This window comes from Carettochelys insculpta, chromosome 1 (genome assembly GCF_033958435.1).
Source record: "Carettochelys insculpta isolate YL-2023 chromosome 1, ASM3395843v1, whole genome shotgun sequence".
NCBI lineage: Eukaryota > Metazoa > Chordata > Testudines > Carettochelyidae > Carettochelys > Carettochelys insculpta.
The window spans coordinates 303,068,630-303,096,093 of record NC_134137.1 but is presented as its reverse complement, the minus strand read 5'-3'; the positions used below and the strand labels follow the sequence as shown (position 1 = coordinate 303,096,093).

At 41.8% G+C, this 27,464-nt stretch overlaps 1 protein-coding gene across 3 annotated transcripts in view; it reads right to left on the bottom strand.

Annotated features, from left to right (window-relative positions):
* Nucleotides 1-27,464, bottom strand: part of PPFIA2 (PTPRF interacting protein alpha 2) — a 607,969-nt gene that overhangs the window by 89,055 nt on the left and 491,450 nt on the right. For all 3 annotated transcript variants that reach the window (XM_074984006.1, XM_074984008.1, XM_074984007.1), the window contains 4 exons: nucleotides 17,571-17,654; nucleotides 17,052-17,183; nucleotides 15,307-15,369; nucleotides 9,209-9,300 (listed from right to left, as the gene is read on the bottom strand). In XM_074984006.1, coding sequence (XP_074840107.1) covers nucleotides 9,209-9,300; nucleotides 15,307-15,369; nucleotides 17,052-17,183; nucleotides 17,571-17,654 — 371 coding nt within the window. The remainder of the gene's footprint in view (nucleotides 1-9,208; nucleotides 9,301-15,306; nucleotides 15,370-17,051; nucleotides 17,184-17,570; nucleotides 17,655-27,464) is intronic.

Here is a 27,464-nt window from a genome sequence, read left to right as displayed (position 1 = left end):
GGTCCAGTTAACTAAAATCATGCCAGATTACGAATGTTGCCAGATGAGAGAGTTCCAGACTAGACAGGTTCAACATTTACTATGTTAACTATGTTAAAATAATACAATTGATACGGCCAAAATATGTTGGCTTCTACAAGTGTGTTTGCAGCATGTCTCTGGTATTCAAATCATGGGCAGCATTGCAGGGTTGGGGATGAAGAAGGGCTAAGATCCAGGATGACAACGGTAGAATTGGGGCTGTAAAAATTCTTCTTGATTTTCTTGGGAGGCTGAACATGTGAGAGTGGGAACACTGGCACTCATTGAAGCCATGCAGCATTCCTTTCCTTCCTCATGTCAGTGGTAGTGGCTGAGAGAATGATTGACTTGTGATGACTAAGACTGGAGAGGACACAGACTATGTTTTCTTTCCTTGACTCTTTTCATGAGGTCATACCAGGGACAGAACTATCCTAGGACAGCATGTGTACCTCCCACATTCATCACAGTTTAGATACACATCCTCCCCCCACCACCTTTTTTTTAAATCTATTTGTCCCAGATTGCTAAATGGCCTCCCTCTGGATTGATCCTACAACCCAGGGTTTAGAAGGCCAATGCTTAAACCACTGAGCTATCCCTCCCCTCAGCGTGAAGGTCTTATACATCCTATAATCTTTCTTGAACAAACATGAAGATTTGGCTACATTTTGGCCTTATCAAAAAAATGCACTGGGCATGATAACATTAGAGAAGTGAAATGTAACGAAACAAACACTGAAGCGAGGAAATGTCATCAGTATCAAAGTGTGTCACAGAATCATCACTTATTTGTTAATGGTAGCTGCTAAGATGGCCTCATAGCCTTCTGCACAGAGAAGAGGGAACTTAAAAACTTGCAGTCTGAAGACGGACATGAATTAAGTTGTTATGGGTTAAAGGCACACCATCTCTGTGTTTGCTTTAGTGTGTAGTAAATAAGCTCTTGCATCTGCCATCTCATTGTACTAACTTGAATGGAGAAAAGAGAACAGTTTAAAAATAAGATATTATCACACAGAAGGATTTTTTTAAAAAATAATGTGTCACAAATAACAACAGTAGAAAGAGAATGTTATCTGACTACTTGCATTTCTATAGTAGTCAAAAAAGCTATTCTGTTTAAAAGGCACACGAAAATACACCTCCATATTTAGATTTTAATTGCTTTTCAACCAGAAAAAAAAAGCTTATAATCAGCTTATGGCCATCTTGCTTAAAAGGTTCACCGCAAGGTTAATAATCAGTTTTCAAGTAACATAATAGGATTTTTATCCCTAAAAAAATTCCTTTGGCTCAATGGATGATTGTTGCCAAAGAAAATAACCACTTTAATCTTGAGATGAAAGCTAAGTAAAGGTATGACTGATTTCCAAAATGAAGGAAATCATTCAGAAAGTCACCCATTATACTAAAATCTATAATACTATCAGAAGAATATTTATGCAATTCCTACTTTCTCATCACAAATATGCAGTCTACAAATAGATTTCAACAGCTGTTCACTTTCACAACAGGATCGCTTATTTTTTAACTTAAATAAATTTTTTGCCTATTAGAATGGGGCATTAACCTAAATTTTAGCAACACCATATTAATAGAAAACGGAGAGAAACTGATACTAGTAAAATGTAACCACCTGATGGCTGTTCAGTGTCATAGGATGATTAACTGTGTAGCCAGTGTGTATGGAGTGTAGAATCACAGTCTGGGTAATGCCAGTTGGAATTCCTAGTAGACAGCTGCCTTCAGCACCAAAAGCACATGGATGGTTAGAGAGATCACAGACAAGACTGGCATGTAAATAGGACCACCCTCGTACTTGGGTCCTTCTCTAGCAGAAAAAAGGTACATTGGCCATGTGATATGGGGAAGCTTGTTTGCTACGAAGCTAGAATTACATGGGGTATCACTACTCAGTTGGAAGGAAGAAACCGTTCCATAAGGATGTTCATTTCATCCAACTCCAAAATGAAAACGGACAGAAGTGGCTGTAAAAGTGACAGAACTATATCTCTTCTTAACATGGTGAGAAAAATATTAAGCTGTATTCTTTTACCTGGGTTTCAAACTTCAGCTGAGAAAATCTATCCTGAGACCTAGTGTGGCCAGTGCTTGGGAAGATCCACCATATACGTGGTCTTCTTTGTAAGACAACTTCAGGAAAAATACTGAGAGGAATGTATTGCACCAAACACATTTTTTCTAGATTTAACCAAAGCCTTTGACATGTTCATTTGGTCTGAAGAAGCTTGGTTGTTCACCTAAATTGTTAAAACCTGTGAGATCCTTACATGACTGGCACTGTAGTACATGAAAATCAGCAGCCTGACATGTTTAACATCAACAATGGAGTGAATAGGGTGGTGTACTGGTTATGCCATTGTTCGCTATTTACTTCTCATTCCTGTTTCAACATGAATCCTGTGAAGATCAGGAAGGTGTCTACCTTAAACAAACTTCCATTATACCCAGTGCTGACATTGCAAGGTTCAGAACTAAGATGAAGCTGAAGGAGATAATCACAAGGGAGGTGTTGTTTGCAGATGTTGCAGCTCTTGCGGCTCATAGTGTTGATGGCCTTCAACATCTTCCAAGTTCTTTGATTCATTAAAAATCTTTGGGTTAGCAATAAGCTTGAAGAAGACCGCGAGCATGCTTCAATGTTTTTCAGAACCAGATCAAGGTATCTCCTTAGATAGTATGTGATGGGATGTCATTGACTGATTCTATTACCCTGTCTCTATTAGCAATGTATATCTTGATACTGTTCTCACTAGTTCAATTGACAAAGCAGGAATTTTGGTCTTTTGCAAGCCTGAGCCTGGAACAATAACAGTTTGTCAGCTGAAGTGCAAATCCGTATTAATGAGGGATAAATTTTATCCACTCTTCTATATAGCACAGAAAAATGAAGGACATATGCCAATCATACCAAAAGATTAAGCAGCTTTTCTATCAGATGCTTATTTAAAATTCTTCAAATAAGATGGAAAGACAGGGTGACAAGTATGGAAGTCTTAAATCATGTGAATATGTCATTCATAGGACTGCTGATTAGTAAGAAAAAACTCAGGTGGCTTGGATATGTCAAGTGAATGCCAGACAGCAGAATCCTCAAGAGTGTTTTGCATTTTGAAGCTCGCAGAGAGTCTAGAAAGGGAGAAATACAATTTCAACTGTGCTGAATACTATGCTGTCCAGAGTCTCAAAAATAACTTGGACATTATAATCATGTCAGCTAACAAAGGGGGTGCAATAGTCATCATGAAGAAGTCAGACTATGAACAGGGGGTAGGTAGACAACTCTCCAACACCACATTTTACAGACCTCTTTCCTCAGATCCCACGTCGGAATTCCAAAAGAATCTACGCCATATACTTAAAGAACTGCCTGCCTCTACTTGAGACCAAATTCACTCAGACACACCATCTGAGCCCTGAGATGGATTATTCTATTTACTGCCTAAAATCTCCAAACCTGGAAACCCAGGACACTATCTCATTTCAGCTATTGGCACCCTTACTACCGGACTGTCCAGCTATATAGATTTCCTCCTCAAATCCTACACCACCAGCACTCCTAGCTATCTCTGAGATACTACTGATGTCCTGAGGAAATTACAAAACATTGGAAACCTTCCTGACAATTCCATCCTTGCCACCATGGATGTAGAGGTCCTCTACACCAATATTCCACATGAAGATGGACTACAAGCTATCAGGAATATCATCCCTGATGTTACCACAGCAAATCTGGTGGCTGACCTATGTAAATTTGTTCTCACCCACAATTATTTCCAATTTGGGGACAACTTATACCTCCAGACTGGCAGCACTGCTATGGACACCTGCATGGCCCCACACTATTCTAACATTTTTATAGCTGACTTAGAATCACGATTCCTTAGCTCTCATCCCCTGTTGCCCCTCCTCTACTTATGCTACATGAATTACACCTTTATCATTTGGACCAACAGTAAAGAGACTCTGGAAGAATTCCACAGAGATTTTAACAACCTGCATCCTACCATCAATCTCAGCCTTGACTATTCCACACGAGAAATACACTTCCTGGATACCACAGTACAAATCACTGATGGCCACATCAACACCACCCTCTACCAGAAACCCACTGACTACTACACTTACCTACATGCCCCCAGCTTCCATCCAGCTCACACCACACAATTCAACATTTACAATCAAGCCCTTACATACCACCACATTTGCTCTGATCCTACTGACAGAGACCGAAAACTACAAGCCCTCTACTAGGCCTTTATAAAATTGAATTACCCACCTGGAGAAGTTAAAAAACAAATTGACAGGGCCAGAAGAATACCCATAAACCAGCTATTTCAAGATAGGCCCAAGAAGACCAACAACAGAACACCACTTGTCATCACCTATAGGCCCCAAATCAACCCCCTGCAGTTCATCATTAAAAATCTACAACCTATTCTGATCAGGATGCGACACTGCAGAAGGGTCTAGGTGACAGGCCTCTCCTATCCTACAGGCAACCTCCTAACCTGAGAAAGATTCTCACCAGCGATCACAAACTACACAGTAATATGAAAGCTAGAACTTTTCCTTGCAACAAACCCTACTGCTAATTTTGTCCACATATTTATTTGGGGGATACCATCACTGGACCTAACCATGTTAATTACAAGATCAAACGCACATTGTTGTGCACTTCCAGCAACACTATATATAGGCTATTATGTGCCAACAATGCCCTGACAGTATTTACATTAGACAGCCTAGGCAAAACCTTTGACAAAGAATAAATGGACACAGAGCAGACATCAAGAAACTCAATACACATAAGCCAATCAGTGAACACTTCAATGGAGAGGGCCATTCTGTTAAAGAGCAGAAAATTTGTGTCCTGGAACACAGAGAATTTAACAACAGATTGGAGCAAGAGATTTCTGAGTTAGAGTACGTATTCAAATTTGACATATTAACACATGGTATGAACAGAGACAGCAACTACCTCATGCATTACAAGGACTGTGTCCCTTCTTTTGATGTCCATAATTATCTCAGACACAAAAATTAACATCCCCCCTACCTCTCACCCCATTTCTTCTATCCTATTTGATTTGTCAGTTTTTATTGCAACTTTTTTTCTTTAGTCCTCTGTATTTATAAATGTCAGTCTGTATCAGAAATGAAATTGATCTGAAGAAGTGGGTCTGTCCCATGAAAGCTCATCACCAAATAAATTATTTTGTTTATCTTTAAAGTGCTACATTCCTGCTCCTTTGTTTTGAACAAATCAAGGGTTCATTGTCCAAAACTGTCAATACTGTACCTTTAAGCAACAATAAATATTGTACAGCAAAACAAAAAGGAAGACATATACCAGATAGTCTCAAGTATGAGATCAGAGCCATAAACAATTTCAGGGACAAATACTAGGAACAAATACTTTATGATTTACTTCCTAGGTACAGCATACATGTCAGGCCCTTGCAGTCCTCCATGTTGACTCTCCTACCTTTTTTGACTTCATAAATCATAATGATGAAGGGTGTGCCAGTAGATTTGCTGCTTGTTCTAGTAAATATTAATGACAACCTTGAAAATCTATCCTGTGTGGAGGTTCCTATAATATACATCTGTGTTAGACTACTTCAAAACAGTTTGATTCTAGTTTTAAATGAATTAACTTCTTAGCACGTTAAGCTAGAAGTGGTTATTCTAAACCTAATGAAAGGAAAATGAAAATGAAATCAACAATGTGATTTGCGTTCCTTTTTCCAAACACATTGACACTTACAATTAAATTTGAATTGAATATACAGCTTTAAAATGAAAGTACTGATAACAAACCATGAAAGAGAATTATTAATTCTTCCAGAGTACAAATTATAAATAGCAACTGTTTATTGCAATAGATTCATATTCCTAATGTAAGCTGAAAAAATTGAGATAATATGCTGCATACATTCCATGGGCTGTTCTGCACACACCCATCAGGCTATTTATTGTGAATTATATTCTTGAGAACCCTTATGGTCCAATAGAAAATTGAAGAAACATGCACTATTAGGACCCTCTAAATCAGGCGTGTCCAACCCACAGCCCGCGGCCGCACGCGGCCCTGGACAGCTAGTAATGAGGCCCCACAAGATCGTAAACTTTTAACATTATTATGTGATTTATATACATTAACTACATTATATATTTTATATGTGGACCAAGACAATTCCTCTTCACTCAGTGCGGCCCAGGCAAGCCAAAAGGTTGGACACCCATGCTCTAAATTGTAAGTGAGTGCATGACTTACAGTAGCATGAGGTGAATGCACCTTTCAGTGTATGTGTCTGAAAAAGGTGACTCCCATTCTGAATTAGGTCAAAGAGTGCAACAATGCCTGCCAGCCTGCAGTGGGATGGCAGATGGTAGGCAGCGGCCCTAGTCCCAGTCTCCTGCCAACAGACATTCATCTATTTCCCAGCCCCATAATCACACACAAGCCCATGTTATATCATCCTTGTAAAAAGACCAGCCTCTCATAATAGGGAGATTGTACTGGGATGAGTTCTGCTCCCTCCATTGCTGACAGGTGGACGATTTCAAGCACAAAGCGGAGGGATCTCAGGATCAGGAATTCACTGTATTACCCATATTCAGGGAAGGGTTCCAGCAGCAGCAGCAGCTCTGTAAGTGTGGGAACAGCCAGTGGGATGTAAACAGATATGTGGTCTTCACTTTAGAAAAACCATCCATGTCACAGAGAAGTGCTTCATACAGCTTGACACATAGTTTATGTTTCAGTTAAAACACAGAATATTATAAATTGTTGGTCTGTTTTACATGGCTTATGTGGCACTTTGCCTATCTTTGAAATGGAGGTTATACTTACCAGTGTCATGGTGGTGTGCTAGGCTGAATTAGGCTGCTAGGCTGAGATCCTTATGAGAGCGGTGCTACATAAAACTTGTGTGTGAGACCAAGTAAAGTTCAAGTTTCAAAGGAACAAAACCAGAAACAATTTTAGCAATTGGCAGGCTTGACGCTGCCCATTACGTTAGTTTATATGTCTCCTTATATAACAGGTAAATACAGATAAACACAAATGCAATTATAAGGTATAAAAAAAGATAAAAGATAAAAACAAGCATTTTTTTAACTCTCAGACACAAGTGTCCACAGTAGCTTATTCAGGCAAATGTAACAGAGTTCAAATAAAAAGAACTTGATTCACATTAGAATTTTCGCAGTTTAGTTTTGTAGCATTTGGTTTGACTGACAAATCCTAAACTTTAATATATTACAATTTCTACAAGGCAGGAGCAACAGATGAGATTTCATTTTAAAGAATATTATTGGACAGCAGGGAAAACGATTCTATAATTCTGTAACTATTGCAACATCATTTCCAAATAAATTATCTTCAGCTATCAGTACCAGACAAGATTTGTACAGTAGACCTTTGATTTACGCAAGGGTTCCATTCCCACACATCCTCGTGTAACCCAAATTTTGCATAAGTGGGGGATGGCTTTTGTCTCCAGCAGAATGCACATTCTGCAGCTGGGGAGCAGCAGGAGCACCTGGAGCTTCTTTTAGAAGGTAAGTCCTGGGGTTTGGGTGGGGGGGCAGTTGGGGAGAGTTAAGCCTGGCAGTGGGCTGGGGCTGTGTGGGGGGGGTAGTGAGGGACTAAGCCGGGGTGGGTTAGGGCTGCAGGGAGGTGGAGCTGAGCTGGAGCTGTGCATGGGGGGACAGTTGAATTGGGATGGGAGGGTATTGAGACAGAGCCATGCACAGTGGTGGTGAGCCAGGCCACGGGGGGTTTTAAACAGGGGCAGGAGGATAGAACCAAGGTTATGCACAGGGGTTTCAACCAGAGCCTGGGGAGGGGATTGAGCCGGAGCTGTGAGTGAGTGGTGAGCCAGAGCAGCCCATGGGTGGTGAGCCGGAGCCACACGTGAGGGGTGGTGAGCTGGAGCCAGAGCTGGGCACGGGGTTGGGGGGTGAGCCGGAGCCATGCATGGGTGGTCAACAGGGCTGGGGGGGAGAGCTGAACCGGGGCCACATAGGGCCAGAGAGGTTGAGGCAGGGCACGTGGCTGGGGGGGAGGGGAGGATTTTGAGTTGAGTTTAACTCACGTTAATGCAAGTTAAATACAACTTGAAGTCGTGCATTTTGAGGGTGTACTGTATTCTAAAAACTCACATCTCATTGGCTGCGTCTATATGACAGTGATCCTTTGAAAGATGATCTATTGGAAGACCTTTCAAAAGAGCCTGTCCACATATACAAAAAGCATATTGAAAGATCAATACGCTTTCAATAGGAACATCCAGAGAGCATCCATACAGCTCCTGCTCTTTTGAAAGAATGAGCCAGGGATCGAAAAATCCAGCACCATGAGGACTACTTTTTTAAAAAAAAAAAGGGCCTGTGGAGTTTCTACACATGCTTTTTTTTTGAAAGAAGCTTTCGAAAGGAGCGCTCTTCCTGACCTGAGAGCAGAAGACGGCTTCTGGAAGAGCTGCATTCTTTCCATTTCAGATCAAAGAGTGCATTTTGTGTGTGGCTGCTCCATGTGTTCTTTTGAGAAAGGGCTAGATTTCTGAAGAACTTGCTAGTGTAGACTTGGCCATTATTACTTAGGCCTGATACTTTGACAACCTTTGGCAAAAATAATATTGTATCTGTAAGGAACCCTGATGAACTTTGCCTGCAGCAGTATCAGGGCCTTACTCTATGCACTAAACTGAAGGATCAGGGTCTTACTCTATGCACTGAGCAAAAACCCATTAATTCTCATTGAAGCAAAAAATAATAGTTGGATACAATTGTTGGCCTATGACCCTAAATAGGTAAACCAATTCTCGTGTCAAATTCAATTTCTAATTTTGGATTTGTATTTTTAAGCTTTCTTGGAAATTATTGAGGTATTTAAATATAATTTTAGAAGTATAACATATTTTAAAACAGAAGATTTGATTCTGATTTCAGAAATATGTTAATACATAGTCACTTACATAAGGCCCCTGCTATACTATGAAAAACAATCAAAAGCAACAATAGTAACCATCAAACAGGTAATTTTTTAAAAAGGTGTTTTAATGTCTAATTAAGCACATCCTTGTCATAAAGTCTTGAACAATCTTTACATGTTTTCTTGAAGTTCAACTACTTTGTAATTTTTTTAAGTTACCTTGATAATGTTGGTTCAATTAAAGAGCCAGCTCTTATTTTCAACTGGTCAAGTTCAGATCTCAGTTTGTCAATTTCTTCTGACAATCTTTCCTGAAAAGAGGATAAATGTTTTTAAGACGAGATGTACTCCATGTAAAACTGTAAAAAAAAAAATTAGCTACTCACTTCTAAAATAGGAAATAAATTCAGGTATAGTCTCCTTTTGATGAACCCATGTAAATGCCATTACTGTTAATAATCCAGGCACATTGAGAGAAGGCTCTTTGGCATCCCTTACTATTTCCTCACAAGCTGTAAGGTACTTTGTGAAGGGCTCATGCCTGAAAATTCCTTTTTGTTTCCACACAACTTGTTTTGGAAACAAAAAAAACCCCAACACTTTCAAGGTGAAAAATGAAAAGTAAATATCATTTACTGTGAGTGGTGACATGAAAGAAGCACTAACAGCAAAATCTGGCTGATAAAAATGTTGAAGAATGCACTTCACAAAAATATGTGGTTTAGTTGGGAACCTCCTGCTGTTAGCAGGGGGTTGGACTCAGTGATCTCCTGTTATCTTTTTCAACCTGAAGATTCTTTGATTCTATGGACTCCCAAGCAAGTTATGAATAAATTTCAAACAAGGTACAACCACAGTTCAGGAAAGTATTCAAGCATATGCTTAAATTCACCTCCCTTCAGCCCAGAAGTACTGTGTGCATGTATTAAAAACCATGAACTTACTGCTCTAATTCAAAAAGGTACCTAAGTTCATTCATAGCTCTACACTTGTGAGTAATCCACTTTTTTAAGAACAGGCAAAAGTTTAATTGCCTTGCTGATTTGAAGCTTTAAGGCTGAATCCCTGAGAGCTGATAAGACCTCCTATGAGGTGCTCAGAAACCTAAATTTCCTGGTACGCCAACAGACAGGGAGTATGCTAATCACTACTTTACAACTCTTAAAATTGGGATAAATTAAGGACCAAATTTTAACCGCACCCAGTTACAACAATTGCTTGAGAAAAGAGGTAGGTTTCTAGGTTTCTGGTTAACCCACCCAAAAAACAAAATAAAACAAAACAATAAACAGTTGTCTTCTGTCACAGTAATGAATATCTTTTTTTTTTTTAAAAAAGCTAGGAAAATTTCATAAAAATGTAAATATATAAAAATCCCAAAACACAATAAAAAACATAAGCAAGGATATATAATTAACACTGCCATATTCAGTGTTTCAAAATGTTTGGCTCCTGCAAAGAGAAGGAAAGGAACTACTTTTGCTAAGAGAAGACATCTGATAATTCTTTTTATAGTATTTTTTTAATTTAAGAACACTATAATGTAACGAAGCGATACAGATCAGTTGCTAATTTGTTCTTAATAACTGCACTTAATGCCATGTCTATTACGCTAAATTTTCTTGACTAATGTAAACATACTAGTAGTTCTTCTGCCAAATTTGAAGAAATAAATCATTCAAGGAATTTTTTTAGTTTAGGGAGTAAGAAATAACTATGTGATTACTTGTGAAGGAAAAAACTTATTTACTTATTACCATAACATAAGAACTAGGGTCTCATCATATGAAATTAACAGGTAGCAGGCTTTAAACAAACAAAACCAAGTTTTTCTTCACACAGCACATAGTAAATCTGTGGAATTTCTTGCCAGAAGATGTTGTGAAGATCAGGATTTTGACAGGGTTCAAAAGAGAACTAGATAACTTCACAGAGAATAAGCTGATCAATACTTATTAGCCAAGATGGCTAGGAATGGTGTGTCCATAGCCTCTCTTTGTCAGAGACTGGAAATGGGTGACAGAGGAGGGATCACCTGATTACCTGTTCTGTTTACTCCCTCTGGGGCATCTGTCATTGGCCACTGTTGGATGACAGGTTACTGGGGTAGATGGATCTTTGGTCTGACTCAATTTGGCCATTCTTATGGTCTTATGAACACTCTCGGGTAAAATGCACTGAGCTCTACATGTGAGTATTACCCTCTAAACTAATTATTTCTATTCCTCCCATCTTCCCTACTTCTTCCACAACCCCTCAGAACACATATACAAATAAATACTTATATTTTTAAAACTTCAGCAGATTTTTAAAAGTCAATGCTAGAATATATAGCTGATTGTTCATATATGTAATATGAATATCCAGACCAGAATCCAAATTGAAAAAAAAATCATATTCATCCCTGACATGCCTTTATTAAGCCAATGAAATTAAACTCAGGATAACTTTGTCCCCAAAATTGCCTAGGCTAGCAAAAAATGGCATCCATAAAATTCACCATCAATTCAGCACCACTAGTGGTAGCAAGGCTAAGCACTTTCGTATGCTGCTGAAGTGATCTTTCACGTTTGTCATTGTCGTTTGACCCAGACTAAATTATAGTCCTAATTTTACCAAAATAGGTGCACCCTACATTTGGGGTAGTGAAAAGGAGAAGCCCGATGCATCTGAATATTCAAGTAGTGATTATGTCATAGTTCCCGCCCCAAAATATATGAAAAAGTATATTTTAAATATTTTTAATAATTCCATATAAAGTGTCATTGTTTACATTATGGTAGTATCCAGTGGCCCAACTTTACAAAGAGCTGTGCACATACATAAAAGATAGTTCTTGCTCCAAAGAGCTTGCAGATAGAACAGAAAAAAGAAATAGTGGCTGAAAGGAAACATGGGAAACAGAGGCAAAACAAGTGCTCACCCAAGGTCACACAGCAAATTTGTATGACATAATTGAATCACAATCTATTATTGCGCTCTAGTTCAGCACCTTAAGCACAACACCTCCCTTCCTCTCTACAACATTACTTTAAGGAGGAGTAAAAAACCAACAAATTTAAGCAGGTATTTTCTCTTGCTATTTTCCTTACTTTGTGTTTGGTTTGGGTGTCATATGGTAATAGTTACTTTCCCCTTAGGAGCAAGTGCAGCTATATTCTTTTCCATTCTAACCATTTATTTTAATTTAATTGGACACACTGCAAACATTCTTTACGTATATACCTAAAGGTGGATGTACTTTTGTGTTCTACTGCCTTTAAGGCAAACATATCTATAAAATAGCACCAAACCTTATGTTTCAAATAAATATTTATAATTAAACTGACTGATTCACTAAACCAATGTTTATATTGTCCTGAATTCAAAAAGGCAACTTTCAGCCACCGTTAGAATAATCTCATTGTAGCGACTAGAGTAAACTCATCAAAGCAAATACTTATATTCTTAACTAAAGAAGTGTAACCACGAATATGAAAATATCTGTTAAACCAGTCTTTGTAAGAACTACAATTTGTATGGGAAATCCTGGCCCACTGAAGTCAATTCACTTAACTGGGGCCAGGATTTCAATCACAAACTATATATTAAGGAGTAATTTTATATAGCATCAATATATAACTAAAGCAACCGGATGTGTAAAAAACCATTCAAAGTTTAGCCCTTCAAAAGAATGCGGCTACACACAAACGGCAGATAGAACCCTTGATCCGCTCTTTCGAAAGAGTGCTCCGTTCTTTGAAAGGGAGCGCCCACACAGCTCCAGGTGCTCTTTTGAAAGAATGGAGAAGGGCACCATGCAGACAGGGTTGCACAGCGGACAAGCCCTTCCAGGGGCTGCAGCCAGCCACTTTCTTAAAAGCCGCTTCCTCCTAACAACCTTGCACTGCACACGCTGAGCCTGCCAAGCTGCCACAAACCAAGCACAGCCCTTGCAGGAAACAGAGGGCTAGCACACAGCCCAATAGAGCCCCAGCAGCTGATCCGGGCGTTGGACGTTGCGATCCCGAATACTGTGCTAGCTGTGCTGTGCAGTTGGCACAGCTGCCCTCCGCTTTGTCATGTGGCCGAGCTATGAGCAGCCAGCTGTGGCCCCCAGTCACCAGAATGGGGTCTGTATCAGGGAAGCCCTGTTTGAGAGCTTCACTCACAGGCCCCACCGAGCCACACCCACAGATATCCCCACCATCCCCACCACCTGCACACCCACACAGCAACCCACCACCATTCCTCCACAAACAGTCTGGGAGATGGGGAGCTTTGGAAAATAAAACATTTACTATACACTTTAACCAACCATATGTTTTCTGAGTCAAAAAATGTGTACTATGGGGGTGAACTATGTACATCGGGGAGCTGGGAGAGACCTGAACCTGGGGAGGGAGGATGGGAGGATCATGAGAAGGGCAGGGGATGTAGGCCGTGAGCCCCAGTGCCCCCGGGATCCCGTCCCTCCCTGGGTTTAGGGTCCATGGCAGGGCTGAGACGGGGCAGGCTGCATGGGCAGGTAGGGCCTTGGGAGGGCTTCAATGGCGATCGGCTTGGAGGAGGGGCAGAGCGGTCAGTGTGGGAGTATCGGGGGGGATCAGTGGGAGGGTGGCAGGGGGGACCAGAAGGTGGGCCACATTCACCACATGACCCCGGAGGATGCCAGATATGCCCTCCAGGTTGTCCAGGAGTCTGTCCCAGGCTGCCCTCTGCCAGGCCATGTCGGCCTCCTCCAGCTGAAGGCATTGTTCAGCCACCTTGGGTTGTCAGCGGCTCCAAGGTCTCCAACGCAGGCCCGCCGTGGTGCTGCTGGAGGGTTGCTTGGGCCCTCCCCACCTCCTCCAGGGGGCTGTCTGGGATGACTGAGGGCATGGGACTCTCTTGGCCCTTGTATGGTGTGGCTGTCTGGTGAGACGGACGGCATATCAGTCCCTCAACACAGCCCTGTGGGCCCCCACTCAGGGCAGTATCCCCCATCCAAAGGCACAGTGCCCATGGGGTATTGTGAGCATGGAGAGGTCCCCTGTCCATGTGGGGCATTTCCCGGGTGTAGTCCAGCCCCGTCTACCTCTCACTGCATGTGTAGTTCATGGTGCTGTCCACATGAGTGGGTGCTGAGTGTTGCCAGTGGCCGTCATGGCATGCTGAGGGCCATGCCCAGCTGGGATGTGTCCAGGGCGGGATCAGTAGGCATGTGCATGGCCCACTGACAGTTGTATCGCCCCTTTCCCACAGACCGAGGTGCATGCCCCACTGAGCACTCACCAGGTGGTCCCTTGCAGGACCTCCTGTGGAGGGGTATGGCTCCTGGTCCTACCTCATTGGTCCCTGCTCCTCCTGGGCATCTGGCTTTGGCTGCTCCATCGAGGTGCTGAGGAGCTGTCTCAGAGTCCCAGGATGGCTTGGAGATCCATGTAGCAGGGGCAGGTTGCAGGACCTGCCCCTGTGTGGCCATCCTCTTCCTGGGCCATGGCATAGCCCTACTGGAGTTACTTCACTTTGCTCCGGACTTGTTCCAGAGTCTGCTTGGGGCATCAGGTGGTGAGGCTGTGGGTCAGGTGGCTGAAAGCTGCAGCATTGCACTAGTTTACTGCCACCTCCTCAGACACCTTCTCCTTCCACAGTCCAAGGAGGTCTCTGAGCTTCAGCTCAGTCCAGAAGGTGGACCCCTTTTTTTCAAATCCTGGCTCCCGTGAGCCCTGTGAGGGTTCTCAGGGGGGCCCTGGGGCTCCTGCAGTGGATGGATTCTGGCCATTGCTGCTCTTTCAATTTTGGGAGGGTGTGTGTGTGCGAGGGTGTGCTGAAAGCAGCTCATGGCTGTGCTCTAGCAAACTCTCAACTTCCTGCCATGGGGTTTTTGAGTCTGCACAGCTTAAATGGTGGCTGGGCACAGGGATCATAGAGCCCTGTTGCTGCAGGCCAGGGCGTCTCTGTGCTCCAGCTGTCCAGTGTCATGGAGGACTCCTCTTTCAAAAAAGTGGGCTGTGAAGCATCTACACGTCTTCTTTCAAAAGAGTCTTTTGAAAGGGAAAGCTCCTCCTAATACAGGATCGGGGTAGGGACTTCGAATTCTGCACCACATTCCTTCAATTTCCTTTCAAAAGAATGTATTTTGTATGTAGATGCTCCTCTCTTTCTTTCAAAAGAGAGACAGAAATTTCAAATGTACTTGGACATGTAGACTAGCTCAAGAGTATTTTATTGCCATTTGCTCCATTTAAAGTGCCAGGTTGAGATGTTACGTACACCAAAGTATATTCTTTCACATTCAAATAATATCAATTAAAAAAACAAAGAATTATGGATTAAATATTAGAGTTATATAGTACCTTGTCATGTAACGATTCTTCCAGGTTCTTCCTGAAACTTTCAGATTCTTGAATTAAAACATTCTAAGAGGGAAGATGACATTTGAAATGTAAATAAAACAGGAGGAAATATTAATACCAGAAGTTATTATCTGATCAAGCTAACTGAACTACGGGAATGGCTCCATTTTCTTCTCCAGAGAATTTTCAATGGGAACCTGTTAATACTTTTGGAGTATGTACAGGGCAGATGAGGCACTCTATTAATCTATATGTTTTCACTCAGAGACAGAAAACACTTTTCTAATATCTTAATCGGACATTTCACATGGTCTTTTCCTATGTTCTTCCTCTCCCCACCCCAGGTTCTGTTGGTTGCAGGCATGGTCTCTGCTTTCCATTCTATTCTGCCTCTAGAACAACAAAAATATGCAGCTGTACACTTAGCCTTGAAAAAGTTTGGCTAGAGGTACATTTGGATGAGGATTTCTGAAGAGTAGATAATTGTATTTGACTATGAGATGTTAGTGAGTTTTCTACCCCTCAGAGAAATCAGATATTTAGAGTGAAATTCATCATGGATGTGGAGGGTGAAAGCACATTTGAACAGTGTAAGCCCCACTGTTAGATCTTGAGGAGGAAGGGATGGGAACACAGAAACCAGCATGTCAGGGAGGCAGGAGGGCCTCTGGACTGTAGAAAGAATCACTGAACCAGTGGCTTAGTTGGATGAAATACATTTCAGTCTTTGTTTATGTATGAGGAAGAATGGGATTGGGATGACAAAAGTGAAAATACATAAAGTAAGAGGGCCAAACAGGGATTTGCTCCCCAAGAACCCCAGGAAATGTCTCAAGGATGAATTCAGAACCAAGCAAAACAAAAGTCGGAAGCAAATGGAGAATGTTAACGAATTTTACAGATTTCCTCCCCTCAAACAAGTGTTAAAAGGCTGGTTTTTTATTTCTCTTTAAGATATCTAAGGCCGTGTTTTCACTCTGGTTGCTATTTCAGGATACAAATATATGCCAAAATAGCAAGTCTGTGGTTATTCCCTGTGTTCAAAATAGCAGTGCTGCTTCAGGAGCAGTATGTCAGTTCTGTTACCTCTCATCATGAGCGGAGCAGTGGAAACCTCAAACTAGGTGCTTATTTTGAGTTTCGGTGACATTTGCACGGCACCAAGTTTGAAACAAGGTAACTTGAAATAAATTATGCAATTTGCATTGCGCAAATTATTTCTAGTTAGAACCACAATCTAGACATAGCCTAAGGGATTAGTGGAATGCACTAAAGAACAATTGCCATAATTTAGTCCATCTTTTATAATTGTCTTACCTATACATCTCACTCCTACCCTGAAGGAAACATTCATCTGGGAATAAATGAGCATATGTGTGTAATGTAAACTTTTAACTGCACAGAAGAAGCTAGATGCAATTCAGCAATGAGAACAGGTCTTGGACTTGGAAACTCCTGAATTTTAACCCTGTTTCTGCCATTGCCTCATGTTCTGCCTCTGTTTCCTCAACAGTAAAAACAGAGACTACTATGTACCTCACAATGGCATTTGGTATTACAAAAACTCCATGAAGATATGAATATCTAACATTTTGTTTCATACTAAAATTTGCTCAGATTTGTAGGCATTAGGTTCACATTTGCCTGTTTCTCTTAGAATCAACATCACAAATATATCCAGATGAATTTGAATAAGTCTACTTCTACATACATATATTAAGTTTATACTGCCCTTTGGACTTTACCTTTTCCTCGAGTGCAGCCATTCTCTCTTTTAAGTGTAGCTGCAAGCGCTCATTGGATTCTGTCAAAAGTCTGTCTACAGTATCTGATAATCTTTTGTTGTGCTCCTCATTCATTTTCTCTCTTTGTCTTGCCTTCAGAAGAGAACAAAGGAAAAATGATAGTAAGTTTCCAAGTTAATTAATGCCTTATTAAAATGCATAGATGTTTTGTAGATTGAACATATTTTTATTAAATTATCCATCAACAGAAGAAATTATACTTTAAGCTCATCTACTGATCAGTACACCTTAACTACCAATCAGGGTATTGTTTATACCCAAGTATAACTAAATTTAAATCATTTGACTAAGTTGATGAAAAAATATAGCAGGGATTCTGCTCTCAGACACACAAAAGCAATATTCTGCAATTAATGAACTGTAACCATGCAGTTACATGTAAACTGAACTAAGGACAGAATTTGGTCCTTTATTGTCAAACTATAAGCACAGAGTATAAATTGTCTGCAGTACACATACTCTTTGAAGTTCCTGATTCTTTTCTTCAAGTTGAGTTTCTAAATGTCTCATACGTTCTTCAATGTTACCATGTCTTTCTTCTGCCTAAAAAAATAAAAAATAAAAAATAGGAAGAGTTGGTCTGAAATATAAATCGCTTTGCAAGTCTTTATGTCGGTAAAATTTAAACAAAATATAAAGCAAGCTACTACTAACTGCAAACATAGTTTTCAGAAAACAAACTTTATTGAAACAGGCAGCTGAACTGCATTGCTTGAAATGTGTCAGCTACAAAGGCCTGTTACATCCAAGCATCAGCAAAACATTGGAGTTATTTATGAGCAATGAAATCAGCCAAATGTAACATGCAGACTGTGCATGGTTTGAACACAAACCTGCCATCGTAAAATTGTAAGCTCCTGAAGCACTGAACTGCACGATGGTTGATTATCAATAAAAATAAATAGAAAATAAATGAAAACAAATTAGATGAATTCTATTTAGCAATAGAAAGTAAAGTCCAGTAGGACTACCTTCCTACGTATGGAGATCATTTCTTGTAGCTTAGCTTCCATAACATATTGATAATCATCAGATGAGGTAGAAGAGGTTGGATCAGACTAACAAGTCAAGGAAAAGGAGAGGGACAAAATTGAAAAATCAGAACTAAAGACACTGACACTGAAAAGAACACAGCACAGAATGCTTAAACAAAAAAGTGTGATAGAAAATTTAATACTTTGACTGATTTTTATGTGGAATAAACTATACTGATAGTTCGTGGATGTAATGCAGGTGGTGTGGATCAACTGAAAATAGTGGAATGTTAAAAAAAAAAATCAACCTAGGTATGGAAGTTCAAGGTTAGTGATGGCTGGCTGATGACAGGTTACTACAGAGTAAAATCAAAGCAACTCTGGCTAACACAGTCTAATGTTGTAGTTGGAATTATGGTGAACTAAACACCAGAATATGATGTTGAGAGGCCAATGTCAGAAAGTTCTTTAGCATTCGTGCTACTACTTTACAGGAATGAAAACAAAGCACATATGTTGTAGAATACACTAAATTAATGGATTAGTCATTTACAGTATCTGTAGAATGTCCTGCAGGTTCCTTCATTATTACAAATCACAATGAATTAATCCTATAAAACAAGGCTCAAATTTTAGTATTATATTCTATATTAGATCAAGTAACTCTTTTTATTTTAGTTAAACAATATCGTTCCTAAACTTTTTGAAAGTGATCCCTTTTCAAGATCAGGGTCATAGCTAAGAGAAGAACCTATAAATAAAAATGATTAATAGGATAAAATGCAATTTAAAACAGTATAGGCACTGAATAAGAAATAAGATTCAACACTTTTTGGAAAGAACAGTTGAATAAACCATTTGTCCTAAACTATGGTTCTCTATGTTCCTTCATATCAAGGAAGTCTATGATAATACTGTAAAATAGAATGCTATGTTGAATTTGTTTCTATGGAAACAAGAGCTTTGCATAAGGAGCATAGATAGCACAGTGCAACCAATGCCTGTTCTTTGTGCGTGCCTGAATGCCCAATACTCTGAATACTCATTCTCTCAAGAGGGAACCTCTGGGTCACCAGATGTGCAAACTCTAAACATATCTAACATCACTGACAAAGCAATACTTCCTCAGTGAGACATCTACAAATGTCTTATCAAAATAAAAGGTAGGTATATTTATCAAAACAATTACCATTGAAACACCAGAATTTAAAATCATGCTAATTATATTATCAGAGCTAAAGAGTCACTGACACAAAATTAGACTGATGTACAATTTTATAAATATAAATCACAACTGTCATTCCTATTACAAATGGTATGAATATACACAGACTGATATATGAAGTTTTATACTTATCCACTGAGTTTTTAATGTTATTCGGTGAATATTCTTTTCAACTTAAATTTATTTATAAAGTGCAATCCGTTGTGACAGGTAAATGTTCAGTATATTTTTGATGAATTTAGCTGCCTTTTCTGACTGTGTATCATCTGCAAACAGATTGTGCTTTCTTTTAATTAATCATTATTTGATTAGTACTACCTAAGTATATGTGTAAACAGACCTATTTATCTCAATAAGATTACTCACATGCTCCAATTATATATAGGGGTGTCAAATGATTACAAATTAATCATGATTAACTGTGCTGTTAAACAATCATAGATTAGCAATTATTTAAATATTTTGGCTGTTTTCTATTTTTTCAAATATATTGATTTCAGCTACAACACGGATTACAAAGAACACAGGGATCACTTCATATTTATTTTGATTAAACTACTAGCACTGTAAAAGCAAAAGAAATAGTGATTTTTCAACTCACCTAATACAAAAAGAAGTGCAATTTCTTTATAATGAAAATAATTGTTTTAAATATAAAACAGTGTAAAACTTCATAGCCTAAAGTCCACATGGTTCTACTTCTTGTTCACCCAATAACTCAGACAAACAAGTTTGGTTACAATTTGCAGGAGATAATGCTGCTCACTTCTTGTTTACAATGTCACCTGAAAGTGAGGACAGGCATTTTTGCATGGCACTCTTGTAGCTGGTATTGCATGATAGGTACATGCCAGACATGCTGAAGATTCATAGGCTCCTTCATGCTTCAACTGCACCAGAGGACATGTGTCCATGCTGATGACAGGTTCCACTTGATAACAATCCAAAGCAGAGCAGACCAATGTATTTTCATTCTCATTATCTGAGTCAGATTCCATTGGCAGAAGGCTGGTTTTCTTTTTTGGTTGTTCGGGTTCTGTAGTTTCTAAATCAGAGTGTTCTTGTAAAACATCTGAAATCATGCACCATGTCTCATCCCTCTCTGATTTTGGATGGCACTTCAGATTCTTAAACTCTAGCTGGAGTGATGTAGCTCTTTTTAAAAATCTCACATCGGTACTTACTGTTTTGTCAAATGTGCTGTGTAAGTGTTCATAAAATGAGCATGTGCTGGGTCATCACCCAAGACTGGCATATGCAGAACTCAGGTAAAACAGGATGGGAGATATACAATTCTTCCCCAAGGAGTAATGTCATAAATTTAATTAACACACTTGTTAATCAGCATCATCAGTTGTCATTGTAAACAAGAAGCAGGCAGTGTTATCATCTGCAAAGTGTAACCAAACTGGTTTCCCTCAGCGATTGATTGAACAAGTAGCACTGAGTGGAGTTTTAAGCTCACTGTTTTGCTTTTGACTGCAGTTATGTAACAAACAAACAAACAAAAAAACCCACAAAACCCCTACCTTCATAAGTTATGCTATCACGATAAAGAGATTACACTACAGTACTTGTATGAGGTAAATTGAAACATGCTATTTCTTTTGTTAATATTTTATAGTCCAAATATCTGTAATAAAAAATATAAAGTGAATACTGTACACTTTGTATTCTGTGTTGTAATAGACACCAATATAATTGAAAATGTAAAAAAATCCAAACTGTTTAATAAATTTCAGTTGGTATTATACTGCTGCAATTAATCATGATTCATTTTTTAAAACTGTGATTATTTTTGAGTTAACCATGATTAATCAGCAGCCCTAATTATATACTTACTAAAATACTTTTATGACTGGAGCCAAGGTTACCTGATACCATATTTTCAACAGGCAATGGGCATGGTTTTCATTTAAACCAAAGATTCTTTATACTGTCCTAGTATTGTAAAGTGAACTCAATTTAATTTAAATGAGAATAACAGCCATTCTCATGGTTCCAAGAATATTTTTCTTATCTTTCAAGCACATTAGTTCTCTTTCTACATGCTTTTGTCTCTTTTTGTTTCTAAAATTTTGCACCTTATTTCCATAACAAGAAGCAAATTATATTCCACTTGGAATATTGGAAACTAACCGCAGTTGCTGGTCTAGTTAACATAGAGGCAGAATTAATAAATTCTAGATGGGGATGTGTACTGTGCATGTCATTTGTTTGTAGTGCTATAATTCAACTAAGTATACTTAAAGCTCAAAGCTCTAGAGACGTAGTAATAAATGACTGATCCAACAGAGATTTAAACTTGCTTTAACAGTGAGATTTTGCAATTTAAAGTGCACAGATAACACACTAGCAACCAAAAGAATTAAACATTTTGGCTGCTATGTTGTACTGAATTTGAACAAATATGATATTATAATCAAATGCCAAACTTTTAAAGATTTCCCAGGAAAGAAAGTACAAAATGTCAATTACAATACTATGGTTGAATTTTGACCAACACATTCATGTTCACTGGCTGATGACTGTTGAAGCCCTTACATGAACGGTGCCTATATTTAAAAAAGAATTTTTCATGACTATTGTTGAACAGCTCACACAATTTCAGTGCTCTCCAATGCAACCCTTGACCCAGATGTCTCGATTTTTTGCATATAAAATGTACATAATTATTTTCTCAAACCAAAAAAGCAGTCCTGTAGCACTTTAAAAACTAACAAATTGGGTCTGTCTTACAAAAGCTCATCGCCTAATAAATTATTTTGTTAGTCTTTAAAGTGCTTTAAAGTGCTACAATCTTTAAAATGCTTTCTTGTTTTGTGAAGATACATACTAACGCGGCTACCTGTCTGTCATAATTATTTTCTGTTATTCTCTTCAGGAGGCTTAGTGAAATAGACTGTGGGATTTAGCAACAATTATTGAAAATACGTACCTAGCATCCTGGGGTATAAACAGATTTGTTAAGGAATCCAGTGCCAGGCTTACAATGGTGTCAGTGGTGCCAGTCCCACACTGGGATCTGGGGAGGTACCTATTACAGACCCTTCTAACCTACGCAGCTGGGTCTGGCCCCTTGCCCAGAGCTGTCCAGCACCCATGGCTTGCAGCATGAGCAGCTTCCATCCAGCAGGTTCCTTCAGCGTGTGGACTTGGCATGGACTTCAGCATGTGGGGTGGGCAGGGCTGCTAGCCATGGGCCTGTGGGCATGACTGGCCCAGGCAGGCTCTCAGGGGCTGCATCCCAGGGGTTTGCCCAGCTCCCACTTCAAGCAGTCTCTGCTGCCCACCACCTGTGGATAGGGTTACCAACTGTCTAATCACACAGATCCAAACACACTTGCCCCGCCCTCTGCACTGAGACCCCGCCTCTTCTCAGAAGCTCCTCCCCCCTCACGCCAGTGCTTCCCTCTGTTGCTTGCTCTCCCTCCACCCTCATTTATTTTCACTGAGAAGAGGCTGGGTGCAGGTTCTGGGCTGGGAGGGTCCTGGGGACAAGGGGTCTGGAGTGTGGGAGGGGGCTCTGCTCTGGGACAGGGGTTTGGGTTCAGAAGAAGGTGCAGGCTCTGCGAGGGAAGTTGGATCCAGGAGGGGGCTCAGATACAGTGCAGTGGGTTGAGGTGTAGGAGGGGTTGAGGGATATGGGAGAGAGGTTGGATGTAGGATGAGGCTTAGAGCTGGTCAAGGGATTTGGGGTGTGTAGCAAGGTGCAGTGGCCTCCCTTGACTCAGAGGCCAAGGAAGCCTCTCAGAGAACACCTGTGCCCTGCCTCCAAGAGAGCAGCACCTGGGGCTGGAAGTACCAGGGGTAGGGCTCAAGGTTCATTAAAAGGCTGGCCTCTGAGCAGAGCAGAAGCCTCTGACCAGGCTCCTGGGAGCTGGAGCCAGAGGACCCAGGCCAGACCGCAAGGCTGGAGAGAGCCAACGGCCAGCTGCCCTGACCAACCTGAAGGGCCGCAGCCAAGCCTGCTGCTAGTTAGGTACCAGGACTTTCCTGCAGCGAGCCACATGCTCAGAGGACCTGCCGGAACTGGGGAGCCTGCCCACGACCAGCTATCCCAGGGACCCAGATGGACATTAGCCTGGAGGCCTGCCTGATGTTTACAATGCTGAGGCCTCGGACCTGCCAGAGCCCACGGTCCTGCCCCGTCTACTACCTAAATGACACGGAGATGCCCAACTGGCCAGATTTGTCAGCTGCCACTTACCTGGAGGAGACCCACCTTCCTGAGCTCACCGAGCACTCCGAGCGGGACCAGACGCAGATGGATATGGAGGTAGGAAGTTGCCTAGGGAATGCTTTACCTGAGCCCATGGTAGTGTTGTTGTGGCCTGAATCCCCACTACCCTGCTCCTGAGGAGAGTTGCTCCTAGGGCCCTGGGCCAGGATGCAGTGGAGTGGGAGGACCTGCATCCCCCTACCCCACCCCTGGAGAGACAGCCCCTCACCTCTCCCAGCCCACACTGCCTGTTTGTTTGCTGCCCCGCCCTAAACCAGGCTGCCCTCAGTGACTGGTTGCTGCCTGCCCTGAATCAGGACCGGGCCCCTCTGGTGAACTTTGGTTGTTGCCCTGCCCTGAGCTAGGGTCTGAGTGTGTATGTTGCTTGCCAGCATTCCTTTTAAAGGGGACACACCTCTGGGAAGACAGACATTGGCCTCAAGGTTGGTCATACCCAGACTGGGCAAGGTGTGGAGGCCCATGCTGCCCCAGGGGGGTGCACTCCGCTGGCCAAGACCATTACAGGGTGCAGTAAGGGGTGCAGGCTCTGGCTGGGGCTGGGACTAAGGAATTTTGGGTGCTGGGAGTAGGTCTCAGGGCTGTGGCAGTGGGATGGGTTGTGCAGGCAGGGGCTCAGAGTTGGTGCAGAGGGTGCAGTGAGGTGGCAGGAGGTGTCTGGCAGTAGGAAAAGTTAGTGTTTTAGGGTGCTGAGCATGGTGGATCTGAGCAGGAGTGCTGGGCAGTGGAAGACGTATGAGGTGTCTCTGGGTGAGGCATGTGTACAGGGCACTGTGTAGTTGTGATGGTGGGTTTGAAAGGGTTCTGGGTGGGAGAACACTGGACATAGAGTTTCTGGGAGTTTCACTTGGGGGATGCTGGACATAGAGATCTGTTAGAGGGTCTCTGGACAGTGTGACACTGGGCATAGGGAATCGTGGGATTGTTGAGTGGGGAGTACTGAGCAGTACAGCATGTGCCCACTGGCCTTGCAGGGCCAGGTGAGCCAGTGTGCATCTGGCAGCTGGGCTGAACGGAGTGGGGCCACCCCCACCATGCCATGCTCCACTGCTTTCATCTGGATTCTCAACCTGGAGACTCTGTACCCCTGTGCCATGTTCCATTGCCCCCATGGTGGCCCATAAATATGTTTGGCTAATGAGGCCCTGTAAAAACATATTTGAAAATGGGATGAAAACATGTGGATAAGGACAAGGTTTCACATCTGACCCTATGACGTTCCAGTGGAAGTCTTAATGATCACTTTTCACTTTACATTACACTGGTATTGGAGTCTAAGGCTACATCTACATTACAGCAGAAAGTCAACTTAAGGTATGCAAATCCAGCCATGTAAATAACAAAGCTGGGGTCGACATAACTTAAGTCAAGTTACTGCGAGGTCTACACCATGAGGGGTCAATGGGAGAAACTCTTCTGTTGACTTCCCTTACTCTTCTCATGCAGGGTAAAGTAACAGGATCAATGGGAGAATGATCTGTGGTTAGTTTGGCCGGTCTTCATTAGACCTGCTAAATCCACCACTGGTGATTCAAACTCACAGTGCCCATCCCTGCTGTAATGTAGATGTAGCCTAAGACTGTTACAGTTTCTGCAACTGCTGATTCTAATTCCCCACAAAAAGGCTGTATTCACATCACCTGCCATTGCTGGCACTGCACGGTCTCTGGGTCTTTACCTTTCATGATGAACAAAATCAGTTTCAATGACCCGGAAGCAGAAGCAGCCTACACAGTACAGTACTTCTCTCCCAGCCTTGTTATAGCCAACACCCACGCCCTACACTTCCACCACTGCTGACCATCTGCCATTTCTCTCTCTTATACTTTCAAGTTCTTTCTTACCCTCTAAGTCCGCGTTTCTCAAACTGTGGGTCCCAACTTCCCGGGGGGTCATGAGCAACTTAGAGAGAGGTTGCAGCTGGATTTCGTTTTTCTCTTGAAAAAAATGCATAGGTCAGCATCTGACTTTTTCCCCAGCGGAACGTATACTCTGCAGCCAGAGAAGCAGCAGAAGGTAAGTCCTGGGGTGGGTGGGGCAGTTGGGGAGGGTTAAACCTGGTGGTGGGTTGGGGCCATGGGAGGGTAATGTGGTGGGGGCTAAGCCTGGGGTGAGTTAGGGCTGCAGGGGGGTGAGGGGTGGAGTTGACACAGAGCCGCACATAGGGGTGGTGAGCTGGACCCCTGCTGGGACACAGGGGTTTGACCCAGGGCAGGGGGGTGGGGTTGAAGTGGAGCCACATGTGGGCAGTTTGAACCTGGGCAGTGGTGGGTTGAACAGGGTGGGAGGATGGAAGTGGAGCTGTGCACAGGGGGTTTAAATCAGGGCGGGAGGATGGAACAGGGGCCACGTGTGTGGGGCTTGACCCAGGGTGTGGGGGTTGAGCCAGAGCTGTGTGTGAGGCATGGTAAGCCAGAGCCAGAGCCAGAGCCAGGCTGGGGGTGGGTTGAGCCGGAGCTGTGCACGGGTGATGAACCAGCAGCGGGGTTGAACTGGGGCTGAGTAGGTTGAGCCGGAGCCATGTCTGAGGGGTGGTAAGCAGGATCCAGAGGTGGGGGTGGTGGGGTGAGCCAGAGCTGTGCGCAGGTGGTGAGCATGGACAGGGAGTGGGGGATGGGGGAGCTGAGCCAGGGCCATGCAGGGCCAAGAGGTGTTGATTCCAAATTTGATATTTTTGTCTATTTCCAATAAAATATTAGTTATCCAAAGTTACTGGCATATTTATTTCTTGTCCAATCCTCATCCCAATAAAACTATTAGCTTTACTGGTGGAGCAGTGAGGGTTGCGGGGGTGGGGAGGTCATACAAATTCACTTAGCATTTTAGGGGGCCACGGTATCACAAAGTTTGAGAACCCCTGCCCTAAATATCTAACTTCTACTTATCAACTTCATGGAGTAATTTCGACTCTTGCCTCCATCCCATTTTTACTAATATACTACTTCATGGCTGGCAATTTATAACCAATGTCTTTTTCAACGCCTTAACAGTCTGCCTACTTGCCCTCACCTCTTCATTTGACTTTCAAAGATGGATTGACTTTTCTAACCATGAAAACGGCCACACAATCTTGTCTTGATAAAGCATTTCTCCACTTCCGATCTTTCCAATGCTTTATTACCACTCTCTAGCTATCCCATCCCTGCCTTGCATCCAACCTTTCCATGACCTTCAACTTGCACACCTCCCTGACCTCTTAGACATTGGGATAGCCATCTTTTGATTCACTCAACCAGTGCCCTCTTCATTCTGCTTTCTCTATCAGATCTGCCTCTTGCATCTAACCTCACACATGACCAGGTTTCTACCAAAAAATCCCATGACCACACAGAATTCCAAATGGCTTCTCTTTCAGTTTTGCCAGTTTCTTCATCAAGCACCACTGCGACTCCACGAATCTTGATCTCAACTGTCTTTTGCCATCTCTGACTCCTTCCTAAAGCTACCTAACCTCCTGCACCTCTCTCTTCACAGAATGTGATAACATTCTCTTCCAAAATAATTGATTAAGTCCAACCTGGTCTTCCCTTCTTCCTCCATCTTAGCTGTTTCCCCTTCTCTCCTGTCCCAGTAATGTTTCTCTTGTACTCTAAACCATCCACCTGCATCAGTAACCTCTCCCCGCAACCTCCCTTGTTCCTCACATTTATCCTCAGCCTTTCACACTCTTCAGATGCTTTGTCTCTTAATGTATATTAATTTCTCACATCCATTAAAAATTTTGCTTTCACCTGGCCCTGTAACTTTCACTTTATTTTTCTTCACCTTCAAACTAATTGAGTATGTTGTTCACAACTGCTGTGTTAATGCAGTACTATCTGTTGTGGCTGCATGGAGGAGGGTTGATGATAACTATCCCAACCTGGATTGAGATTGGGACCACCAGACCATGCCCTGAAAATACGAGCAGTGGA